This window comes from Nothobranchius furzeri, chromosome 6, assembly GCF_043380555.1.
Source record: "Nothobranchius furzeri strain GRZ-AD chromosome 6, NfurGRZ-RIMD1, whole genome shotgun sequence".
Taxonomy (NCBI): Eukaryota; Metazoa; Chordata; class Actinopteri; order Cyprinodontiformes; family Nothobranchiidae; genus Nothobranchius; species Nothobranchius furzeri.
The window spans coordinates 57,558,957-57,585,792 of record NC_091746.1 but is presented as its reverse complement, the minus strand read 5'-3'; the positions used below and the strand labels follow the sequence as shown (position 1 = coordinate 57,585,792).

At 40.8% G+C, this 26,836-nt stretch overlaps 1 protein-coding gene across 4 annotated transcripts in view; it reads right to left on the bottom strand.

Moving 5' to 3' along the window:
- The window catches only part of znf462 (zinc finger protein 462), a 70,536-nt gene that overhangs the window by 25,549 nt on the left and 18,151 nt on the right, over positions 1–26,836 (bottom strand). For all 4 annotated transcript variants that reach the window (XM_015942831.3, XM_015942832.3, XM_054744414.2 and 1 more), the window contains exon 2: positions 123–374. In XM_015942831.3, the coding sequence (XP_015798317.3) occupies positions 123–333 (211 nt within the window). In that variant the 5' untranslated portion in view covers positions 334–374. The remainder of the gene's footprint in view (positions 1–122; positions 375–26,836) is intronic.

Below are 26,836 nucleotides of genomic sequence, written 5' to 3'. Positions count from 1 at the left end.
ACCGTAAATTAGCATCCTACTCAAAGAGATACACATTCTGCTCTGAAAAACAAGAGATGAAGAAGTTTTTCTTAATCCTAAATAAACATAACAGCAACATCTGATTATTTTGTGAAGCGTACTCATTCCAGCTTTAGAAGGCGGGTAATCCTTGTCATCCTTATCCTCATTTTCCTCCTCTTCCTCCTCGTCTTCATCCTCCTCTCTCAGAGAGTCAGACTCATCTGCATCTGAAGGCTGCAGGAAAGCCGTGTGCACTTCCTGAATGTGGGTCTTCAAGTCATCGTAAGACTCAGCACGAAAGTCACAGCCGTCACACTGCAACACCTCCATCACTGAAAAGAGGGGAGAACTCCCTGGAAAATCAGGGAAACCTGTGAAGTAAAAGACAGGAAATCATCAGAATGTGGCTATTTTTTTTTTTTTTACTTTTCTCACTCAAATAAGAAATATAATTCACAGGCACTCACATTTGCTATTCTTACCACAGTTTTATTGCTAAAATCGGAGAATTAAACACACCCTTCCATAACTATAAGCTTAGTTATCATCTTAGATGATTACAAAAGAGATTCCTGCTGTGAACAATGAATAATCAAGAGCTAAATGTTGACACACTTTTGCAAATGATGAGAAAGACAAAGCTGTGATCATTTAAAAATGATTTAAATAAGGAGTTGTTCAATTTCCGGCCTTAATTAAAAGACCTTTCATGTTTTTTTTTAAATCACCAAAGAAAGTTGGAAACATTAGACGCCTTTTTCACATTTTTGCTAAATTATTCTTGGAAGAAAATTTTATGTGCAAAGTTGTCACTTCTGATGACTCAGATAGTAATCAGAGAAAGGTTTATATTAAATAAAAGACAGTGGTTTGACTAACACAACTCTACTATAGTATTGGTGATTTATGTAAAAAGGTATGTGCAATTATTTATAAGGAAAAAATGGGGTTTATACTGAAATAGTTTTACAACATTTAAAAAATACAAATGTATTTGTACATTCATGGGTACTGATGCTCCAACATGACAAAGCAGAGGAAAGGATTCAGCAGATGCTGCAGGTTGAGGTTTTTAGCATTGCATTATTCCAAGAACAATGGAGGGACTGAGGAGGGATTATGGCTTGATTTGTCCCATTTTTTCTACCTTGGGATAAGCAACAGCTGGGGAGCAGCCCCACGGCTCAGTATTTAGAGCAGACGATTCCATCTGACTGTATTAACTGCTCTAAAGATTGAATGAATCAGCCAAGAAACGAAAGCTTTATGTTTCCGGGTGTCCTGGTTGTTCAGGTTCAGACATGACCGCTCATCTTCGAGAGTTTTTACCAATCGTCTCTCATTATGATAAACCTGTCAGCTATGGAGCACCGTTTCAAACCTTAACTTGCAAAATCCATTCATTCAGATTTTTGAGCAAAGCAAGATGTTTCTGTGACAATTACACATGGTCATCACATCCTTTAAGAGAAAGAATCTTCAAACTAGGGCTCTTTGTAATTTTTAAAAAGGCTTCAATTTCCAGATCCAAGGGCAGCATCTATCCTTTCTTTACATCCGGAGCACTGAAAGCGCTCTGCAGCAGACAGGAAACAGATAGGAGTCTGTTTTAGTGAATATAAATGAACAGTTGTGAGGTAATAATGGTCAGTTCCACTAAGGGGAGAGCAAACTTCACTCCCGGTCTTACAAAAAGCTGCAGAATGGAAGAAAGTAATAGTAGTGCAGTAGTGATATCTATTAAGTCATCTTCGGGAGAAATCGTCAGCACAAGGTAGAGTCATTTTGGAAACATGCTTTGACAGATGTTGCGATTTAGCTAACAGGCCAGTTACCACAGGCCTGCCTTGAGATTAAAGGAGCAACATGTGATGAAAACAGCCTGCTTCAAACTAATGTCCTGCTTTAAGTGGCTGAACGACATATTTCATGAAATCTGGAGCTCGACAACGAAGAACGCTGAGATTCAAGGTTTACGGTCTTCCACTTCTTATGTCCAACTCTAATTTCCCTCTGGGATTAATAAAGTATCTTTGATTTGATTTGTTGATGTCTAAAAACCAAACTGAATAGTGGGTAGATACAGGAAAAAGAAAGGTGATCAGATTTCTTTAAAGGTGTAGATTACTTGTTTAATCAATAGATTTGCAGTGGTCTCTAGTAGGAATGAATGCCTTGCAGGCAGAACTCAGGGCACGAAAAAGCCCCTAGCCCAGCAGGATCAAGTCTGCAACATCAGAGCTGTGCTACAAACGGGAGAATTTGGAGTCTAATTTCTTGATATTAGACATCTTTCCTTGGATTGGATAAAGGAAACATGACTCTACCACTAACTCTGTTTGCTCAGGGTCATGGATGTTTTATCTCCACGAATAACGAGCCAAGAGGAGCTTCTGCAGTGTGAGTGAGTTGCTAATGCTAGCAGTTAGCTTCTGTTGAACAAGACTCTCTGCTGGTTCTGGACGTTAAAACAGCAACAGCCTTCCTGTCTCGAGTCAATAAGTCCATATTTTCATGTTCAGCTTGCGCATTAACGATTATAATCAGTAATAATCATTAAAAAAATGTTTTTTCAGTCAACCACGCCTTTAAGTGAAAAACTGGAGATCTTAGATGGCTACAAACATGTCTGCAAGAGGAATGACATTACAAATAACTAGGCCTTCAGACATTAGCTCAATTACTGGAGCACTCCGATTTGAAATGTGTGTTGTATTCAGGGCTTGAATTACACCAACCGAGAATGAAGTGCCTGAAGTTTGTCCAATTTATACATGAAAATACAGTTAACCTGAGATAGTTTTTTTTAACCATCATTGCTCACATTCCCTCTCATGATGGGATTGTAGAACAAAACACAAATTCAGCACTATGCTGCATAGACGATGGAAATGTGGGACTAAATATATGAATACAGGTTTTTCCCAGGCGTGCAGCCTGAACATGTTTTTGTGCTGCTTGAATGTTTTCCCCACAAACATACTTTGATTTTTGTGTTGAATAAATAATTGACCGGCACTGAGAGTTGAACGCAGCCATAATTATTATTGTCCATGATAGCGCTGCCAAAAGAAAGAAATCTTGAAAAGGCGACAAAATGCACACGGTCGACGTGCCGCCACGGCAGCTCAGACACCAGGCGATAGGTGCAAATGCCGGTCGGGTTATACGAAAGACTTTAAAAATGGGACTCAATGCCTCCCTGCTTGACAAACAGCTTTAAAGGGGTTGGATTGGAGGGTTAACCACCAAATAGTTCCCGAGCGCAGCCACAGCTGTAGCTCACCACTCCCCACGAGGATGGGTCAAATGCAGAAATGAATTTCACCAGTGTGTGATGACTTTAACTTTCCTCACTGAGCTATTAAAGAGCTAGCATGTATCATTTAGCAACCCAAGGTAGAAGGCGGACACATAATTTAAAACCTTTGTCTTTATTTGATTGTTGTGTCTTAGATGTATCCTAGAGTGCCCCGTGTATGTTGATCGTTATCCTCAGCAGGTCTTGTAGCGATGGCGTACAAATGCCATGGAGAACACAAACGTTACTTCGACTCAGAAATGATTCAGCTGGCTTAAAGGTCAGGAAGGTTAAACCAAGGGTCTGTGGATATAGCCATAGTGAAATAATATTCTGACTAAAAACATGCACCTTGAATATTTTTGTCAATTACTTCATTCCCGTTGGTAAACAGTTTCCTTATGTCTCTATGTTCAAATATTCACTTATCTATTAAATGAATTTATGAGCTATTTATACACATTGTGATCGTGTGGTTTTGGGTAGGCGGGATTTTAGGTGCCACATACTGAAATTCAACATGGCAGCTCAGGCAAACACTTGGCTTCACTTTGGAACAGCAGAAGTAGACTGACCCCGGCTTTCCACGGGAGCCGTCAGCAGCACGTTACTGCAGCAGCACGTCTTGCTCGCGTAAGCTGCTGCTTGGCCCTTCCCACGAGACGCAAAGCAGCAGGGGAGCAGCTGTCACCGACCGAGCACGAAGTCACACGAGTGACTTCGTCAGTAAACACAACAACAAGCACGGGAAAACTACAACATGGCTCCAAAAGGTTTGTGTTTTATGTTCTGTCCGTTTTATAATCGCCAATACGGACCTGAAAAACAAAGGAGACCGCTAGCTAGGTGATAACTTCTCATGGGGACGCACAGTTAGTAACTGTTTTAAAAGTAAAGCAGCTGGAAGGCAGTACGTTCTTTATTCTGAAAATCTCGGGAGCTTCTCTCCATTTCCGCGTCCGATTTCCTGTCTTTCCTTCCCCAAAAATGTCGAACTTGACCCGTTTCAGAGGCGTCGCGCGTAGAAAATAGAACCGGCGCGTAAAGGCCGCGACATGCTGCTCCTGAGACGCGGCCGACTCGCGCTGCTGACGGCTGCCGACGGCTCCAGTGGAAAAGGTTCTGTTGACCACAGCGGTTCCTATCAGCAGCTATGACGTGCTGCTGCAGAAACGTGCTGCTGACGGCTCCGGTGGAAAGCCGGGGTGAGATGTTTTGTCCACTCTTGTACATTTTGATAGTCTAAATTTTCAACTTTGTTAACAAGATAAACCAGTTGACTATGATGTCACTGGAGACAATAAGTAGGTAAACTGTAATGCTGAGAATAGTTTGGAGATGTATTCTATTTACAAAGTCCAGCAACTTAAGTTCAAGACATTTCGCAAAGTTGCTTTAATCCACCATCAGTTTTTGTCTCCTAAAAAGTTCAAGGTAGATCCAGACAAAGACAGTTGGGAATTCTGCCTGACTTCCCAAACCCAACTGGCTGGCTAGTTGGGAGCTCCATGTGAGCCAGCCAAACTGTCCCTAAGCAACCACGGGATCCATTGTTGCCCCGGATCAGGTTACAGCCTCATCACATGTCCACACCCAACTCGCTCAGCAGTTCACTGCTGCTTTGAACTAAGTTGTCTCCTAACACCAGGTTCCTTGACATGAGTATCAAGAGAAGCCTTTCAGAAAGAAAGGGAGAAAAGTACCCATGAAGAGAAGGAAAAACAACCTTCACAACCACCTGCTTTGTGGCTGGCTGTGTCTTTTCAGCCAGTCTCTGCACCACACCAAGTTAATGGGTGAGATAGAGCAAGTGCTTTCATCTAGTCAGCTGGGGCTCTAACAGACAGAGGCTGAGCAGCTCAGATCCTCCTCTGAGCCGAGCTTCAAGGGCAGCCATTTTAGGAACTGACTATGTGTGCTTAGCTGTTCAGCCAGCACATAACATGGACCCACAGATCTGATCCTCTTCCTGAAAGGCAGGCAGCCTGTCGCTGGAGAGCTGCTGACAGAAATCTATTTGCCAGATGTACAGCAGTGTACCCAAGCCCTCTGCCCACAGCTCAGCAGAAAACATCTCCCACTCCCGCCAGCCTGACTCTGCTTAGTCCTTTCATTTCTCAGGAACATTATCTCACACATCAGGAGATTTCTCAGAGAATGCTGGATTCCCTTCTCCCAAGAAAAAGAAAGAATAGGCCTGAGCAAGTGAGAAACACCAGAAATATGTGAAGAAAGCTGATGCATTTTGTAGAAGCTGCCAACTGCTCTGGAGGAAGGGGTCTAAAAATGCAAGACAAGCCTGAACGTCTTCATCTCAGAGCTCTTAAACCTTCAGAAGATGAGAAAAAGGGAGCAGAAAGAAGCAAAAAGAGGAGAGCAGCAGAGAGCCTGAAGGAAAGGGAGTGGTGGGAGGAGAAGAAGGGATGACTGAGCCACCTGGAAGACCTTTGGTGGTAGGACAAAGCCATCTGACTGGGCTCCCCAGATTCCAGTCTACTGACATTTGTTAATCACCAACCGGTCTCTCTGCATCAGCGAGCTCTGCCAGCAGTCACACCCTCTACTCAAATGGTCTAACAGCAGCTGCTCGGTCTGAAAGAGGCCCTTTGAATAAGCCAGCATTAAGCTGATTAGTAGTATAGAGGTTCTGTCCTTAACTGTTGGTTAGAGCTACCACCTCATGATGGAACAGTCCTCAAGTGTGGAAAATTAATACACGACAGGCACCATGGCTGCTGATAAATCATCTGGCAAAATGACACAGGATGTGCATCACCTGCACAGCTTCTATAATTAATGACCAGCTGATTGAAAATGACAGCCAACTTTTCAGAGAAAAGAAAAAATAAAATCCCCGGGAAAAACATCGAGTAGCAAGAATCAAGGAAATCGATTTCTTGCAGAGATGAGATGACAACGTCAGAGAGAAATCAATGCATCTTTAGTTCAGAGAAAGTTAAGAAAGGAAGAAAATGGAGAAGTAACCACATGATGCTTCCAATTTAGGTTGCATCAGTCTGCTGCACACACCAGATTTACCCAGATTGAGAAACAAGAGATAGGAAGATCTGATTGTTTCTGCAGACTAGGTGCCATAGAGAATTTGGCTTTTTGCAGAGAAGGAAAACTGGAGATCAAATTTGCTGCAACCATCCAGATGTCTGGAAAGTGACATCTGCACACCAGATCTGATTTTGTGCAGAACAATCCCTCACCTACAAAATAACACATGGCAAAAGCAGATTCCGTAATGACTTGGTGAAAAAAATCCAGCCAAAAAAAAATCACCAAAGCTTTAAAACAAAACCTCTCTATGATCAACAAAGGAGAGCCTCAAGCTGAGCAAACTTGTGAGGGTGCTGCAGGGCGGTGTCATTATTATCCAACTTCCTCTGGTATGTCTGAGGTGATGTGTGGGACAAGAATTTCAACACTAAAATCAGAGCGTTGATCATTAGGAAGCCATGTTGATTCATTGTTGTCTCCTTGAAAAATGCTGGATCACTCAAAGAACCTTCTCATCAACTTAACAAAGCTGTCTTCAAACTCTAATTCTGCATCTGTTTTTCTATTCAATGATTCTAAAAGTATGAGATTTGTAGCCTGGCAAGCCATCCTACCTATGTGAACACACAGGCCTACCTGCAGAGCGCGACCATTTTTGCTTCCGTCTAGATTTCTAGGCTATGAGATTTGTAGATGCAGACCAAACTCTCTGCTGGGATTATCACAAGTGTACTACAGCCACATGGAGCAACACACAGCAATACAAGACAAATGGGTTTACGACCAGCAGCTTGGGCATGCGTGTGCAATGGCCTTCTGGGTAAATATCCACTATTCAAGTCCTGTGATATGAGGGTTTGCACAGTAATAAAAAGCATTCTTAGACGGCAACGGTGGCACAGGAGTTAAGTGCTCACCCCGCAATCGGAAGGTTGCAGGTTCGAGCCCCGCTCAGCCTGTCGCTGTCGTTGTGTCCTTGGGCAAGACACTTAACCCACGTTGTCTGCTGGTGGTGGTCGGAGGGACCGGTGGCACCAGTGCTCGGCAGCCTCGCCTCTGTCAGTGCGCCCCAGGGCAGCTGTGGCTACATTGTAGCTCATCCCCACCAGTGTGTGAATGTGTGTGTGAATGGGTGAATGACTGATTGTGTTGTAAAGCGCCTTGAGGGGTTCCAGGATTCCAGAAGGTGCTATATCAAATTAGGGCTGCAGCTATCAAATATTTTTGTAATCGAGTACTCTATCGAATCTTTTTTTCGATTAATCGAGTACTCTAATAAACCCTTTTGTGTTTGTAAACCATTATATCAAATAGCATGTTATAATTATGAAAGACCTGTTAAAATGAGCAAGCAGTTGCCAGTTATTCTTCAAGTTTTATTCAAAATTAGTTTTCAAATCTTCAGCACTTCAACTTTACTTCACATTAAACAAATGCCTGTGCAAAAAATAAGTATACAACCTGAGCCGATTTTCCCCTCGTGTGAGAATCTGCTGGCCAGGCAAGCCAGGCAAAAACTAGGAGGATAACTGTTGTAGCGCTGCGAGCGGCTGCGGCCCAAACAGAACCAGAACCGCTCAAGGCGCATGCGCAAACAGCTCGCCGGCTGTTTTCCTATTAACACACGTCCGTTTTAATTTCTACACTTTTTTTCTCACAAAATAACAAGGATTTGTCGAGAAAGCATGTTTGCTGTGGTTATGTCAAATATTAGTGATCACAAAACATTTATTTACTTTCGTTTTCCTCTCATAAATACCTGTCCTCCTGCAGCAATCCTGAGGGACAACAAATATCAATAACAACACAATAAAAAGTCCGACATATTGTGTAAAAACTGCTATTTTTTAGCACATTTGAAGTCCGACGTGTTGCTACCAGACGTACGACCGCGGTCAAGTGAGCCGTCATTTGTGAGCCGCGGTCAAGCCGTGAGCTGAAACTGAGTGCTACAAACGAAAAAGTCGCAGTGTCCGCAGAATATATAGAAATACAGGCTAAAATGCATTATCTTGTAGAGGCTCCGAGTCCGCTTGCAGAAGTGACATTTACAGGTGCTGCAGCACGGAGGATGTGGTGTTGTGGTAGGCTACATCCATTTTACAGTATCTACACTGGAGTACGTTTTCCACCTTACGACGTGAAAAATGGTCCCACACCTTTGACTTTTTCTGTCTTTTTCGCACTCCACCGGGGTTCAAGTTGTCTGCCATGGCTTAAGAGAAAGTTAAGTTACATTCGCTACTCGCGTGTGCATTCAGTGCAGTGTGTATGTGCGTCACTTATTTCGGTCCGGGTGAAACATGACCACGGGCGATTGCAAAGCCATGAATTAATTAAACATGAATTAAACGAAGCTTCGAGGCAGAAAATTTGACTCGAGGATTTTTTGTACTTGAATTATTCGAGGTACTCGAGGAATCGTTTCAGCCCTATATCAAATACAGGCCATTTACCATTTTCCCTGGAACCCCTGCTGCAGCAAATGTACCAAAAAGAAGCAGAATACATGTAAGCATCACAATACAAACAAAATAAAGGTAAATTATGATGCATTTGGTTTTTGCAGTATCTTGGTATTATGGTATGATGTTTTATTAGAGATACAAATATTTAAAAGTAATCTAGGTCTTCTAAAACAAATCCTGCATTAAAAACTGAAATAAAAGCAGGAAAACGTTGAAGTTGTTGAAAAGTTTCGACAGCCGTGTCATTTAGGAAATCATGTAAATGCAAAGAGCAGCTCTCCGGGTTCCGGTGCTGCTCAGATAATTGTAACGATGTGCTGGAGGAAATCTTCATTTGAACTTTTTTCTTTTGTTTCAGATGAAGCACGCCAACAGAGCAAACACTTCCACGCATCAAGTGTGAGCTCTGCCCGGCAGACTCCGAATTTTCACCCATTGTCTTGTGAACATCACTTCCACTTCTGAGCCGTTATTCAGGCTGATCGGTGCTCACCCACAGATTTTTAATAATCTTCATGACTGAGAACTGAGAGGAACATTTCAGAGCTGAAGCTTTTTGTTTTATAGGAGTGTAGGTCACGATGGATTAGGAGGTATTCGCTGAATCTTTCTTTCATCTATTTAAACTTTAATATCTTCACTGACTACACCCTGGGTTCTTTCTTTCTTCTATCAGTGTTAGCTTTCCTGCATCTATAGGTACAAACACATAACAACTCTAATATTTATGCCTCATTTCTTGCAGGTTTTGTTCACAACAAGCATCATCCATCACTATCAACTTTATCCAAATTTCAAGTTTGTTTATAAAATCATCTTTTTAAGACTCTTCTGGTTCCTGCAAGCACAGACATACATACGTAGACGCCCTGTGGACTAGTACTGTGTATTGGAGCTGCCATAGAGGCTGGCCGCCATCTTGGATGGGTCTCCGTTTGCCCCCAGTTCATTCATTTCTACTGAGGAACAGTGACAGAACTTTTAAACGATGATGCCGGTCAAATCTATCAACAAGTTGCTGCTTTTATTAATCTCACAACCAATAGAGCAGCAGCTGTCAAAAGCTGAAGAAAATATGTTGAAAACCTCCCCAAATTTTTTTACATCGGACAGTTTGTCACTGCAATGGAAGACTAAGCAGAAGCACAGCTGACTGGACTCTGTACAGGGCTTGTTTCAGCTATTTTATCACTAAGGGTTCTTCTAAGTGAGCTATTGACACAAAATTTCCACAACATGTCAATATTAACTTTAGTATTTAATTCAAGCAAAGACATATAAATACTTAAGTCCGTAAATAGAGTTATGTGTAATAAAGTGAAAAAGTATTAAATGTATGAAGATTACAAGGTGCAAAATGGTGTAGAAAGCCGGGAGATCACCTGTTATCTGTTGGTATTGAGAGAGAAACCCCACCCACTATCAGTAACATTAGATATCAGCTGCTTAAAGCCGGGCGTACACTGTGCGACTTTTTCACTCGCAGCGTTCAGCTTCAGCTCAAACTGTACGACTTCCTCGCAGAGCAGATCTCACGAGTCATGTGCTCACACTGCACGACCCAGTTCTCGCATGCGACCTGACTGCTCACACTGTACGTCTGGTAGCAACACGTCGGCCCTAAAAATGTGCTAAAAATAGCAGTTTTTACTCAACACGTCAGACTTTTTTGTCTTGCCTGTTGTTCTTCGGGAGTGCTGCAGGAGGACACACAGGGATTTATGGGGGTTGGATGAGGAAAACGAAATAAAGAAAGTGAATCTGTGTTTTGTGATCAGTTTAATTTGACATGAACACGACAAACACGCTTTCTTGACAATCTTTGTGAGTAAAAAAACGTGTAGAAACAAAAACGAACAGCGTGTGTTATTAGGGAAATAGCGAGCGACCGGCCGGCGTTGATGCAGGATTGCGCGCGCATGCGCCGTGAGCGGTTCTGATACTTTTTGGATCGTAGCTGCTCGCAGCGCCGCTTCAACAGTGCGATACCCTCACGAGGGACGAGCGAAATATTAAACACACCAGAAGTCCCTGCGACCTCACGACTGCTGATCGGCGGCTGGTCACGTGGTGTTAATCGCCTCTCGTAACCCCCTGTACACTACACGACCGCTCGGCGCAAAACTCGCCCCGATGTCGTGGCTTCTCGCACGACTGGAAAATCGGCTCAAAAAAGTGAAAAAGTCGCACAGTGTACGCCCGGCTTAAGTCCTGATTGATGGCCTACACTGGCTTCTCATTACCCAGGAGGCACACAGGAAAGACTTCATGATAGGTAAAGGCAAAGAACTCTCTCAAGATCTTCGTTATCTTATCGTTGAAAAGCATTCTGATGGGAATGGTTATAGGCACATTTTCATGTGAGCACTGATGGGGCCGTTATCCGGAATGAAAAGAACATCAGTTCACCATAAAGGGGCTACAATCAGGTGCTCCACGTAAGATTCCTGTCTGGGGAGTCCAAAGACTTTTGGGAAAACAGCATTTGGAGAAGCCTGTGGATTACAGGGAGAATATAGTATGGTCCTCCTCTCCAACATTTGAGATTGGCAGCTTCACGTTGACATAGGCAGACAGCTCATGTTCCCAGGCACTTCTCTCTGCCCAGATATGGTGCTAACAGCAGAGCGTACCAAGCAAGTGGCCATCCTGGAGCTGACAGTCCCCTGGGAAGACAACATTGAAGAGGCCCACGAGCACAAGAGGGCTACGTACGCAGAGCTCAGTTCGTAGTGCCGAACATCGGCTGGAGAGTTCGCCTCGAGCCAATCAAGGTTGGGTGTCGAGGCTTTGCAAGCCCCTCACTGCTGCAAACCCTCAAACTCCTTGGAGTGAAAGGGCTGCGATTGAAAAAAGCCACCACAAACATCTTAGAAGCCACAGAGAGGGCCTCACGGTGGCTATGGATCCGCAAGGGGGATCCGTGGAATAACAGGCCACATGGACACAAGCCAGGGACTGATCGACCCCGGCTGGGTCACCCGGATGAGGGTGTATGAAAATTAAAGACCCGAAACACCTTATGAACCCGGGATCTTCACTGATGATGTGTCCAAGTAGCACCAGAAGTTGCATTGAAATTCTTGCTCAGATTAAACCAAAATGGAACATTCTGGCTGTCATTCTACACACGTTTGGAAAAGAAATGGCACTGACCATGACCCCATGGACACCATACCAATAGGTAAGCTTGGGGGTGGACACATTGTAGTGTGTGGCTGCTTTTCAGCAAAAGATACTGTCAGACTTCATATTATTGAAGGCAGGATGAATGGAGAAATGTACTTTGGATAAAAATCTGCTGCCATCTATCAGAAAGCTGAAAATGAAATGCGGATAGACATCTCAGCAAGACAATGATCCCAAACACAAGACCAAGGAAACGATGAATTGGTTTCAATGAAAGAAAATCAATTTACTTGAAAGTTTCAGTAACAGACCTAAATCTCATAGAAATCTATGGCCAAAACTGAAGATCAAAGTTCAAAAAAGAGGCCCAAGGAACCTTCAAGATTTAACCCTCTGGAGGCAGGTGCTGCAGATTTGCAACAGTTAAAACCTACCTACCTGGTTACTCCACATACGTATTTCATGAGCATTTTTAACTCAGAAGTACCCCTGAAGGACTTAGTTGTTCGTCCTTTTACCAAAACTTATTTTGAGCTTGAGAGGGTTAAAGAGCGTTTGTGTGGAGGAATGCGCCAGAATCACTCCTGAGCATCGCAGACGACTGGTCTCTCCATACAAGAGGCATCTAGAAGCTGGAACAAAGGCTTTTCTACAAAGTATTACGGTAAACAAAGTGTGTTCAATACTTATTCCCTGTGTCATTTCACTTCACAATGACTCAACATGTATACTTAGATGTTCTTATTTTGTTGTATGAATTTAATATTTGACTTGATGGCAAAATCTGGTGCAAACTTAGAAATATCCTTGTTACCGATAAAAATACTGATGTGTCAAATATTTATTTTACCCACAGTGTGTGTGTGTATATATATATATATACAGGTGCTGGCCAGTAAATTAGAATATCATCAAAAGGTTGAAAATATTTCAGTAATTCCATTCAAAACGTGAAACTTGTACATTATATTCATGCAATGCACACAGACCAATGTATTTCCGATGTTTATTACGTTTAATTTTGATATTTATAGGTGACAACCAATGAAAACATCAAATCTGGTATCTCAGAAAATTAGAATATTCTAAAGGCCAATGAAAAAATGTTTGTTTCTCTAATGTTGGCCAACTGAAAAGAATGAACATGAAAAGAATGTGCATGTATAGCACTCAATACTTAGTCGGGGCTCCTTTTGCCTCAATAACTGCAGTAATGCGGCGTGGCATGGACTCGATCAGTCTGTGGCACTGCTCAGGTGTTATGAGAGCCCAGGTTGCTCTGATAGTCGTCTTCAGCTCCTCTGCATTGTTGGGTCTAGCGTATTGCATCCTCCGCTTCACAATACCCCATAGATTTTCTATGGGGTTAAGGTCAGGCGAGTTTGCTGGCCAATCAAGGACAGGGATACCATGGTCCTTGAACCAGGTGCTGGTGGTTTTGGCACTGTGTGCAGGTGCCAAGTCCTGTTGAAAGGTGAAGTCTGCATCCCCATAAAGTTGGTCAGCAGCAGGAAGCATGAAGTGCTCTAAAACTTCCTGGTAGACGGCTGCATTGACCCTGGACCTCAGGAAACAGAGTGGGCCAACACCGGCAGATGACATGGCACCCCACACCATCACTGACGGTGGAAACTTTACACTGGACCTCATGCAACGTGGATTCTGTGCTTCTCCGCTCTTCCTCCAGACTCTGGGTCCTTGATTTCCAAAGGAAATGCAGAACTTGCTTTCATCAGAAAACATAACTTTGGACCACTCAGCATCAGTCCAGTCCTTTTTGTCCTTGGCCCAGGCGAGACGCTTCTTGCGCTGTTTCATGTTCAAGAGTGGCTTGACACACGGAATGCGACACCTGAATCCCATGTCTTTCATGAGTCTCCTCGTGGTGGTTCTTGAAGCGCTGACTCCAGCTGCAGTCCACTCTTTGTGAATCTCCCCCACATTTTTGAATGGGTTTGTCGTCACAATTCTCTGCAGGGTGCGGTTATCCCTAGAGCTTGTACACTTTTTTCTACCACATTTTTTCCGTCCCTTCGCCTGTCTGTTAATGTGCTTGGACACAGAGCTCTGCGAACAGCCAGCTTCTTTAGCAATCACCTTTTGTGTCTTGCCCTCCTTGTGCAAGGTGTCAATGATTGTCTTTTGGACAGCTGTTAAGTCAGAAGTCTTCCCCATGATTGTGGTGCCTTCAAAACAAGACTGAGGGACCTTTTAAAGGCCTTTGCAGGTGTTTTGAGTAAATCAGCTGATTAGAGTGGCAGCAGGTGTCTTCTATATTCAGCCTTTTCAGAATATTCTAATTTTTTGAGATACCAAATTTGGAGTTTTCATTAGTTGTCACTTATGAATATCAAATTTAAATGTAATGAACATTGGAAATACATTGGTCTGTGTGCATTGCATGAATATAATGTACAAGTTTCACGTTTTGAATGGAATTACTGAAATATTTTCAACCTTTTGATGATATTCTAATTTACTGGCCAGCACCTGTATATATATACACACACACACACACACACACACACACACACACACACACACACACACACACACACACACACACACACACACACACACACACACACACATATATATGTATTGTGTGCATGTGTGTATCATGTATACACATATCAATAATAAAAAATAATAGTTGTTGCTTTCTACGTCCTAAAAATTAACAAGTGGTGCTCGCTGCAGAACCACAAAGGCGGAGCTGCACCAGAAGGTGGAGCTGCACCAGAGTCAGCCCCGCCCATTCCAGAATCAGCCCCGCCCATTCCATCAGAGTCAGTCCAATTCCTTCCAGTTGTCAGACTTGATAGCATTCTGGAACCAAAGAGGGTGTTATAGCTAAAAAATGCAAGATTGAGGACGGAGTTGAGAAGTTAATTGAACAGTTTTTGTAAAGGTTCCATATAATTAAAAATCTAACTTTTGGAACTTTTTATCATGTTATATTGTCATTTCCTCATAAGAAACACGCCAAAGCCATTTTTAGCCTCATTCATGCATTTTCCTCCCATCTCAGCTTCAATTTGGTCTCCTCCCCCGAAGCGGGTCTGGTCTTGGTTCTCAAATCTGGATATTCTGTGAATTTTCTGACAAAATATTTCTGAAATTACTTCTACTGAGACACCGCCAATAAACCATACATCCCATCTCAGAGACACACTGGGCAGCACAATTACATGTAAGGCCACATGATTTTTAACAGTTGTGGTGGTGTAGTGGTTATGGAGTCAGGTTGACATGCAGTTTTGCGCAGGTTCGCCTCCCAGTAGTGTAAGTTTTAGGTAGTTTACAACCTCTTTTCTTCATTTCTAGCTACACTTGCCAGTGCTATGTTTACAACAATTTACTGGTATACCGTTTAACATATAATGTGTTTTTTTTTATTTATTTATTCGTTTATTTAGCCAGTGTGAGTCCATTTGTGTGCAGCGTTTCAACTAAAAAGCTGTTTAGGAACGACCAAATTCAAAGAACTTTTAGAGACATAAATATTTTGCTGAAAATAAACATTACAACTAAAATATAAACAAATTAAATGTTTCAGCTGGCTAAATGGATTGCTGATGACCCCACCGAGAATCGAACCAACATCAGCTGAGGGGAAAGCAAAAACCATCTCAGATGACATTGCCACTAGACTACCAGAGCCAATCTGATAGTTTAATGTGCTGTTGTACACCACTTTTATTAGACCAGCTGTAGGCAGATATTCGCTAGAAGAAACCTTTTCATTTCGAGATATATTCAGTCTTTGTCATGTAGCAAGTTATATTTATCTTGTTTAATTGGAGCATAGAACATAGCATTAACGACTGTAAACTAGTAACAGCGGTAATTCATGTGGGTCAGGTCAGTTTGCGATAAAGTTGAAAACAAAAACGGAAGTCAGTGGGTTAGGCTGAGTTTGCGTGAATGGGCGGGGCTGACTCTGGTGCAGCTCCACCTTATGGTGCAGCTCCGCCTTTGTGGTTCTGCAGCGAGCACCCTCTCAAAATTAAGGTTAAAACCCAATAGAAACCCTTAAAAGCCTTAAATTAAGTGAATGAGGCAACACTGCCAGACTTCCGAGGCAGACGGTGTGATCGTGGTGTAATTGCAAGAAGGCTAAACTGTATTTAAAAGATGATTATTACTCATCTCCAGCACTTAGCTTAAGTTCATGATCACAAATAATGAAAGGAAAACAAAGAACACAGCAGCATTTGAAAATAAATAATCTGATTGGTCAGCTGATTGATCAACACTGACTGATTCAATTCAAAAATACTTTATTAATCCCAGAGGGATCAAAACTCTTTTTGTTTTTGGTGTACCCCATAGGTTAGTGGACTGTTCTTAACTACAGTTGAAGCATTTCAGGCGCTTGAAGGAAACATTTTACTGTGAACCTTGAGCTTTCGAGATCTTTCACACAACAGAATGTTACACAACTTACAGACTGAACAAAAAAAATACCCCTAAGTAAATTATTTCCTTTGTGTAGCACTTTTAAAACTTGTTCATCACAAAAGTGTCTGTCATACTAACCTTTTACCTGATCTCTTATCTTTTTACCCCCAAAAGAATCCCTAGTATCGAGTCAAGAGCCAAATCTGACTTGATAATAGGAACATCTATTTATTAATTATTGGATTGTTGGGTGTAGATTTTCCCTCCTACATCTGTTACAACATGCTTTGTTTCAGGTTTAGTAAACACTAACTGCTCAACCATCCAGATGTCTTCATGTTCCTGAGGAACAACATACTCAGAAAAAATAAGGCCTTCTATTACTTTTATTATTTTTGGCTACAAAAAAATTGTAATTTACAAACAGCAGCTTCAATAGTCTATTTGTGGTTTTACCATTACATTACCATTTATTAACACGGTTTTAAAAATGTGGTTCTGATCATTCTGCAGGCTATTGTAACGCTGGATTTTAAAATGGGGGAGGGGGGTCTTTAGTCTAATTTTACAAAAAAAAAACAGACAGTTTTAAGATGATTTTAACAACATCTGTCTTTTCCAAAGTATGAAAAACCTTTGCAAACCTATTGTATGTGAAGAACCAATTATTGATCCTGAAATCAAGCATCTGCTGATGCAAGTTGGTGCCAAGTCAAGCCACAGCAAGCTGTATCTATTTTGGCACCTTGGCTTTAATCATTCTCTTTACCAGATACAACTGAGAGACTTTGAAAGTAGAAATAAACTGATGTAAGGCTTAAATTTCAAAGTCAAAGTTTGTTTTAAGGGGAGTTTTTTTTCCTTTCAAGTACTTCATCCTACACCTGCCATGCATGTCTTCAGGTGGATGATGAGCGAGCAGACTTGGAGCCTTAACTTATCAAACCGTTGTGCGGAAAGTGGTAATTAGGCAGAATTTGTGAGTTGCTTTGAGGAAAAAGGCCCATAAAAATAAAAAATGAGCTTTAATTACTGAAGTTTAATGAAGATGAGCTGTGTTTTAGAAGGTGATGGACTGTGGAGGAAGTACTGCATCAAACCTCTTAATAAATAGATCATAATAAACAACGATTGAAGCAAATCACATGTATCGAGTTTCAGAGAAACTTTGATGAACGACCTCTCACTACCTTCTGAATACTGAAGGTAAAAACGGTGAAAGGTCATGAAAGGTTAGTCAGTGTGTGTTACAAGACAAACAGCCATAAGAAGCACCTTGTAAAACCAGTTAGTGGTCAGACTAAGACGTACCAGAGGGAACAAACTATTAAAGTTCAGCCCTTAAAGGGGATTGATAAAAAGAACTCATTCCCTACCCATTTCAGCTAAAACTTTAAATAACCTGAGTTCGAAGACAGAAGCAAGGACCAACAACCCACCAGACTGAACAGCTAACGACTAGTCAGAGCAGGACATTCCAGTTGATGTCAAAAAGGTCCCACGATGCACCAACATGCAACAGCTAGTTGCTACTGCCAGTATCAGCGTTAGAAAATAACCATAGAATTATATGTAAATAACAAAACTGATTAAAAGATGCTGATGTCATATGTTACCCGCAATGCATTGCTAAAATATCTGCCATTTTGACACAGAGTTGCAAACAAATGTTGAGAAAAGTTCCAACATAGTTTTAAACAAAAATATTTGATAAATAAATAAGTATGCTGATTAATGAACATAATGTGAATCGCTTTATCTCTATTTCCTCTAAATTTTGCTACTTTAGACAGACAGACAGGTAAACAGAGAAAAAGTACCTAAAATAAATACCAGATTAAAAATTACATAAAAATTTCAAGAAAGAAAAATAAAATGGGCATACAAAATACATAAGATTAAACATATACTAATTAAACTACAAAATACTTAAAAAGAGAATAAAAGAAAACACACTACAATTCGACACATGTGAATAAGAAGAAACATCACACAAACGCATCAACCAGTGGTACTGTAGTCCTGATGTGTAATGATAACAACTAACAGTAGGTTCAGAGATTACTGCGATAACACTGTTATTTCCCTCTGGGTACCTTAAAGTAACGATGTGTATTTTCCCTGGAGTACATACCTAAATCATTGTAAGCAAATGGTATTTTTGTGTTTGACCTTACCAACAGATGGTCATTAGGGTCAACAATCCCTGGGAGCGCAACCTCTAGCAAAATAACAAGCATATTAGACTCCCTTTCATCACTGACGAGTGGAGGTAAACGTGTAAACAACGCTTATGAATGGTGAAACTTTTGTAACTGCTTGTTACAAATCAGTAAATGTGTTTTGTCCTCACGGGCTCCTGCAGAAGAAAACATGGCATCACCCAGAGACTTAGACCCGTTCTGATGTATCTTACACCCGATTTTTATGGCTATGTTATGAAGCCACCTATATTTTCCTACAACTGGGTATCATTTAATTCATTTTCAACAACAGTTTCATGGATATTTCCAGAGATTAACGGTAAATCCTACATATTGTCTCTTTATGGATGAGTCTCAATGCATCATTGCAGGCAACATGTAGCTTCTGCGTGCTGAATTGTTAATACGATGACCACAACTGGGCAGGGTGGAGTGCAATACGCATTAAACAGAGCACCTTTAACATGTGAGGAGCAAAAACTAAACTTGCCATCAATAGTATTTGCCTGAGCATAGAGCTGACAGCACTGCCTATATATGCCAACTTCATCACTCAATTGATCATTTCAATGATGACCAAGGTATTTCACCTTTGTGTTCACAGTAGGTACGGTATTGGAAAGCTTGAACAAGGGAACGTTTAGCCTGTTATCCTGCTTAGTTCTGCATATCAAAAAATAACTTTTAGTGTCGTTATATTGTATATCATATTGGAGCCCATATTCAGTAAAGATATTGAGAAGCTGCTGTAAACCTGCACTACTTGGACTGCCAGGTCATCAGCATACATCAGATGGTTTATGATTGATCCACCTACCAAAATTAATTAATTTATGAATTAAGTTTAAAGATTTTGCTGTGTTTTTTAGTTGAGCAGATTCCAAAATGTCTGTAAGTTTGCATGTATTAACTACATGTCCAAAACAGTTTCAATGTAGCTCTGACCATTTCAAATGAACCTCAATCATTTCACCTGTAAGGAAAATGAAGCTTCAAAGCCACAAAGAACTAGAGTCCTTCTACGTCTTTGCATGGCCTCCACTGACTTTGCTGTGTTTCACATGTGTTTAGCACCACCAGTGTGTTTGCACTTCCAACAATATGGCACCGATGTGGCTGTTAAAGTTACGCAGTAGTGATGCACCGATATGAATTTTTTGGGCCGATACGAAATCCGATATTAAGATCGCTGTTATGGACGATAACCAATATTTGCCGATACCGATATGCTGACATTGATACTTCTAAAATCATGTGATTTTGTATAGAATGAAAATTATTAAAGCTGAATTTACGTTATTATGAACACACAACACACACATTTACGGTTCTGAGATGATTTCAATCACTGTCACATGACTAAACAATTACACATCATCCCCCCTCACTCACTGAAACAAGCAAACAAATGGAGATGAAATGAAAAAATATCGGTTGTAAATATCGGCTTGGTTTTATTTATCAAACCGATACCAATATGTTTAAAAAAATGACTAAAATCGGCCGACACCGATATCGATGCCGATATATTGTCCATACCTATTATGCAGCACTGGTGTGAAATTTGGTGAGTATGTTGATCAATGGTGAAAACTGACAGATGAACTAAGACATTTTTCAGATTATCAACTTAAAACAACAACAAACCACTCTGGTTTGTTTGGATTAGTCTTGGTCATAAATACTTGTAATTTCTTTAAACCCTGAGGTTATTGAGACAGTTGTCTGTAATAATTAATGTTTTAATTGTTCATAGTTTTTCCACAGAAACGTACTTCCAAAAGATCTGAAGTGTTTTAACTGACAGCAGAGTTTGGTACAAGTGGTTCTGGTACTGCCTCAACACTCAACATGCAGGACTTGGAACATCTGTTGTGGACATCTTGGTGCCAGATACCACAGAGGACATTGAGGTCTTAAGCAAGTATAGCTTTAGAGGGTGGATGCTGTTTTGGCAACACTTGAACAACCAACCGTATGTGAGGATCAGAATGTTCTGACATCTCAAAGGGATTTGGAGAAGCATATTTCCTGTACAGGGCTTCCATCAGAAATTATCGACACTTACTGTAAAGACTGATTTAAATTTGTCAATTAAGGAAAAATTATGACGGATTCCAAAATATTTTACCCACACCCTGTGAAACTGGTTCTGTCAAATAGATCACCAAAGCAGCACTAACAAGGTGACTTGTGCCATGTCGGCTGCTCTGAGTTAGAAATAGGCATGAGTGGAGGGGTCAGGGTAAATGAGTCACTCCCTCCACATCTCTGGGAAATCTTTACACACTACTTCCTTCAGAGCTGTCACAAGGGTTTAGCTGAGCCTAAACTCAGAGGAAAATTAGAAACATTTTTAGCTGATTGTTCTTTTCATCCCAAACTGGAAATCTAAATATTTTTTATTCACATTCAGCAGAATCTAGTCCAGGGTCCTAGAAAGGCCACTGCCCTGCATACTTTAGCTGTTCCTCTCTGCTCCAACACGCCTGATTAAATCGTCTTTTCAGCATGTCCTCAAGTTCCTCACAAACCTGTGACTCACCCCTCAAACCAGGTGTGTTGATGCAGGAGAACAGCTCAAACATGCAGGTGGTGGCCCTTGAGGACCAGGATTGAAAAGCGCTGATCTATACATAAGTCTTTATTTTGCATCAAAACATGTTTTTTGTTTTCAGAGGTAATGTCGGTTCTGAACGTGAAACATTTGTGAAAACTCCTTCCATCAAAAAGGCACAATTTGGTTAAAATGGGTCATTCTGATGACTTCCAGAATGCAAGATGGCACCGTAGATATTTGTAGATCCAATCCCAACCTCAAAGCCAGCTTATTTTACGAGGATATAAAAAGAAAGGTGGAAAACATCCAAACCAATCCTAACTCATTCAATCACAAAGCTTTAGCTCTAATTGTAACATTTCACCAGCAAAAATACAGAAACTTGGGCTTCTTCTTTTACTGTAGCTGCATTTACAAGTGTAGTTGTCAACTCCAGAAAGAGGTTTCCTTCTTTGCAGCATAAAAAGTTTGACCAGCTGATCAAAGTAATCAGGCTGGGGGTAGATTGGGCTACAGATCTTGAGTTTAAATGTGAGGATAAGGAATTTCTCATACTGAACATTTATGCACCCTATGAATGCCCACACAATGAAGATGAATATTTGAGTAAGTTGGCTTATATTACATGTTATGTCCAGGACAACCCTCATAGCTGTCTGTTTATTGTAGGTGATATCAATGCGGATGTGTCAAACAACAATTCTACTTTTGGTCAATATCTGAAGCAGTTCTGTACAGAAAATGGTCTGATACTCTCCAGTGAAGTACTATTACCTGTGGATAGCTACACTTATATTAGGGAAGCTTGGCAAACAACATCCTGGCAGGACCACTGTATCTGTTCTAAAGATGCTCATGAGTCTTTGGAAAATATTAGTATGAAGGCTGATCTTGTTTTATCGGATCATATACCATTTTGCATCAAGATCAATGTGGGTAATATACCAACCCTTGTGTCCACGGATAATGTACCGCAAGGAGAGAACTTGAATTGGGATTATTTAACCAGACAGGACCTAGATCGGTATTGTAGTAGGACTGATGGCTTGCTAAGCAAAATTAAGTTGCCAAAAGAGGTTATCACTTGCTGTGATGTAAATTGTAAAAATGCACAACATGGTCTAGATATTTGTATTCTTTATGAAGAAATTATAAATTATCTACTTATTGCAAGTAGGCCCCTCTATAAAAAAGGTGAAGCAGAAAGTAAAGCCAGGATGGAATGAACATGTAGAGGAGCTTTATGTGGAGGCTAGAAGAGCTTTTAGACTATGGGCTGAAGCAGGTAAACCTAAATGGGGCCCAATTTTTGAACACACACAACGTACTGGTACTAATGTAAAAAGGGCTCTGCGATTTGTGAAAAGGAATGAAGATGTGCTTAGGAATGACCCAATGGCAAGAAAACTTCAGGATAAGTGCCCCAATGAGTTCTGGAAGGAAATAAGGACATTTGATGTATGCAAAGTACCCTTGCCAACAAATATAGATGGGGCAAATGGATCAGAGGAGAAAACTCAGTTATGGTTTAAACATTTCTTTGAATTGTTCAACTGTGTTGGATGTAATCCCCCACAGATAGATTATGTAGAAGATCATGAGGGTGCAACTATCTCCACGCAAGAAGTTCATGATACTGTGACAAAACTCAAAAGAAATAGGTCATGTGGTGCAGACAATATCTCTGTGGAACATTTAAAGTTAGCAAGCAAGAAATTGTACCCACTTTTGGCTATTTGCATTACAGGATTCCTAGTTCATGGTATTCTACCTAACTCTATGCTGTCAGTTATTTTAGTCCCTGTAATTAAGGATAAAACAGGTAAAATTAATAATAAGGATAACTATCGGCCCATTGCCTTGGCCAGCACTCTGTCCAAGGTGCTGGAGACAGCCCTCCTGTTAAGGCTGGAGCAATTTATTATAACATCTTACAATCAGTTTGCTTTTAAGTCTAAGTTAGGCACAGATATGTGTATTTTAGCACTGAAAGAAATATTGGACTTGTATAATACGCACAACACAACTATTTTTACATGTTTTGTTGATGCTTCCAAAGCATTTGACAGAGTTAATCATGAAAAGCTGTTCCATGAACTGCTTTGTAGAAAAGTCCTAAACTATCTGATTAGGATTTTAATATATTGGTATTCCCACCAGAGCATGCTAGTTAAATGGGGGAATACTGTATCTGATGCCTTCTCTGTGAGTAATGGGAGTACGGCAAGGTAGCATTTTGTCTCCTTGTCTTTTTAACGTGTATGTGGATGACCTGTCCACGTTGCTGAATAGCTGTAGGGCTGGTTGTAATGTTGGGAATACTACTGTGAATCACCTGATGTATGCGGACGGTTTGGTAATCTTCAGCCCATACAGTGCTGGCTTGCAACAACTGCTAAGAATATGCTCACAATATGGTTCTGAGTTTGACATCAAGTTTACTCCAATAAAAAGCAGTGTTATGATTGTCAGGAGCAGAGAAGATAAAAAACTCGCCTTCCCTGACTTTCTTTTATCAGATGGTATTCTTTCAGTATGTGATGAAGTTAAATACTTGGGGCACTATTTGGCTGCGGACCTGTCCGATGATAGGGATATATATATAGGCAGTGCTGCCAGCGATATGTGCAGGTCAACATGCTCATACGAAAATTCTCTATGTGCTCCATTCCTGTTAAATTAACACTGTTTAAAGCATTTTGTACTCCCATGTATACCGCCCATTTATGGTGGAATTACAGAAAAAGCAGTCTACAAAAACTACAAGTAGCATACAGTAACGGGCTGAGGTTTCTGTTGAGGATTCCATGTTCGAGTAGTGCAAGCCAGATGTTTATGTATGCTATGTATATTCCTCGTTTTGCTGCAGTGGGTCGTAATCATATATACAGATGCATGTACAGACTATCAGTCTCTGAAAACCGTATCATTGTCAGCCTGACCAATATAAAACAGAGCTCGGTTCGGTTTTTATCTAAATTGTGGAAACAGTGGAGGAGTTGTCTGTACGTATGAATATTGTGTTTATTTCGTGTTTTTATGCATTTTATGTGTTTGTATCTTTCTCTTTTATCCTTTCTATGGACTATTTTTTGTGTCCAAAATAAAGATGATGATGATGATGATGATGATGATGAAGATGATGATGATGATGATAAATATGATTAGACGATTTTACATAAGAGAGGCTGGGGCGCTCAGTAAGACATTAGGACGAGACATTCAACTGGTATGAGATTAACGATGAGGAACATGTCCAAAATGAGTATTGTCAGGTATTTTGTACTTAAAGAGCAAGTCACCCCCTGCAAGAAATTACTCCACTCCCATTTCATGTTTGAAAAATGCAACAAACGCTGTTGCCTGGCAGGGCGGAGCCTCCAACAAATGCACACAGACAGGCACTGTGACATCATAATGTACCATCTAATGTCATTGTGTACCTCTTAGCCAATAGATGTGGCAGATTTCAATTCAAATGTAGTGCTGAGTTTTTACCTGACGACGGTGCAACACTGACAGTTTTAGGCAGACTATTTAAATGTTAACTAAGATGCACTAAAGTGCCAAATTATTGACTACACATTTCTTCAGCACGGTTAGACACTCATTTTATTGTTCATCAGCAAAAAAAATAAGGTTGAGTTAGAGTGACTTGCTCTTTAAAGAGACATAAGTTTTAGGTTTTGGAAAAGGGAGTTCAAAGAAACTGCCTGAAGGACTGGAGTTACTAGGCACCCAAAAATATGACTCCAAAGTGGCGATACTGTTGGTCTGCAGCTGCTAGATGTGCAAATAAGCAACAGTTTGCCAACAGTTTGTCATGTCAACTTAAAAGGTGAGAATATGGCAGTGTTGTGTTCATTGCGCGTCCTCGCTGGGAGGCTTAAATAATAATATGATAAAATTAAATGAGGGTGTGTTAACACGGTGGTAGTGCCTCACATTTATGATGTCTTAATATTTTTATGGTGAGCAGGCACGGGGTGCTACAGCGCCTGAAACCACAGCCAAATGGAAGCCAGCAAGCATAATTAACGTATGTACCATCAGCTAACGCACCTATATGGGCCAAAATGAACTGCAAGCACACCAGTGAGAATACACACACACACACACACACACACACACACACACAATCAAATTAGGGTTGTCACGGTAACCGGTATAGCGGTAAACCCCGGTAAAAAAGTTGACAATAAAAATAACCGTCCAGTTTTTAAAAAACTAAATTATCTCGGTGGGTTTACCGTGGCCGCGGTTTTGGCGCGGTGACCCTTACCAGCCACCGTCGCTTCAGCTGAAGTTCCCGCGGCGCGCACACGCACTTTTTAGTTTGCAACGGCACCAAAACTTTGAAGCTGAAATAATGGCCGAAGGAGGAGACGGCAGCGCCCAGGACATCCATCAGCCCTCAAAGAAGACTTAATCGGAAGTATGGGCATATTTTGGATTTCTGAAAAATGCTGAGGGACAGTTAATAGAAGACTGCTATCCCGTTTGCAGAACGTGCAGGAAACAAGTGTCTGCAAAAGGCAGCAACACTTCGAATCTAATGGCACATCTGAGTGACCATCACCCACGTCTCTACAGCCAGTGCAAGGTAAGTTGACATTAGCATTTTAGCTTAAATGCATGACGTGAGGACTTTTGGTTGAGGGAGAACGCAACGAGTCACTATATACTGCAGCCGCAGCGTCCTCTGCCAGCATTTAAACCGTGTCACGGACACCCTGTTGCTGGATGAAGCATCTTATTTGTTGATGATGAAGAGAAATATACAATTAGTTCCTTGTCATTGATTTGTTTACTTATTCAATGCCATTTATACTTGAACATTTGGAACTGATTACATAGTGTAGTAGTTATTTTAGTAATTTGTTTAAAGTGGCTATTTATTTTAAATACATATTTTTTTAAGGTGGACTTGTACAGTGCTCAAGTCAAGTGTGGACTGGAGTTTTAGATTTTCATTTTGATAATGAAGAAAACAAGTGGTGTTTCTTTGATTTGTTTACATATTGTTTATGTTTTGAATGTTTGGATTTGTATCATTTAAACCTGCACTGACTACTGTAACATGTTCCAGAAAAATAAGCTATTTGTTCCTTTACTTGTGAAAAGTTGCACTTTTGCTAAGGCTTTGTGTTATTTTAGGTTTAATAAACACTGGTAAACCTTTTCAAAACTATTTCAGTTTGTGTAGAACAGGACTATCAATGCTTTCTGAACATATGCAATACCGTTTAAAAAATACTGCGATAATACCGAAAACCGTGATAATTTTGGTCACAATAACCGTGAGGTTAAATTTTCATACCGTGACAACCCTAAATCAAATACAAGGTTTTAGTCTGATTGTTTTAGACTTTTAGTAGCTGGACGTTTCTGAGAATGTAACTAAAGCAGTGGGATGAAGAATTTTCTGAGTGCAGATTTAGAAACCGTTCCCATAAAGAGAAACTATTCTGAAAATAAAACAAAAGGTTTGCTTCAGTTCATCATCTTGTGTGCGGCTTACACTTTTGTTGACTCGTGGTTTGTTTTTTTATCTTTTCACTGTGACTGATTCTGGTTCGCAGCTAAACAAAGTTTCTTCAACCAGACTGACCTTAGTATGATGATAGTTTTCCTCAACCAATCACAAAGGAATAATGATGGAAGAAGCAAGTGTAATGCTGCCTTTGTTGTAATTAAGTTTTCTTTTAAAATAATGAATGTAGATGTTGTGAGTCAATGAATGTCTTTATGTTTCATCAAA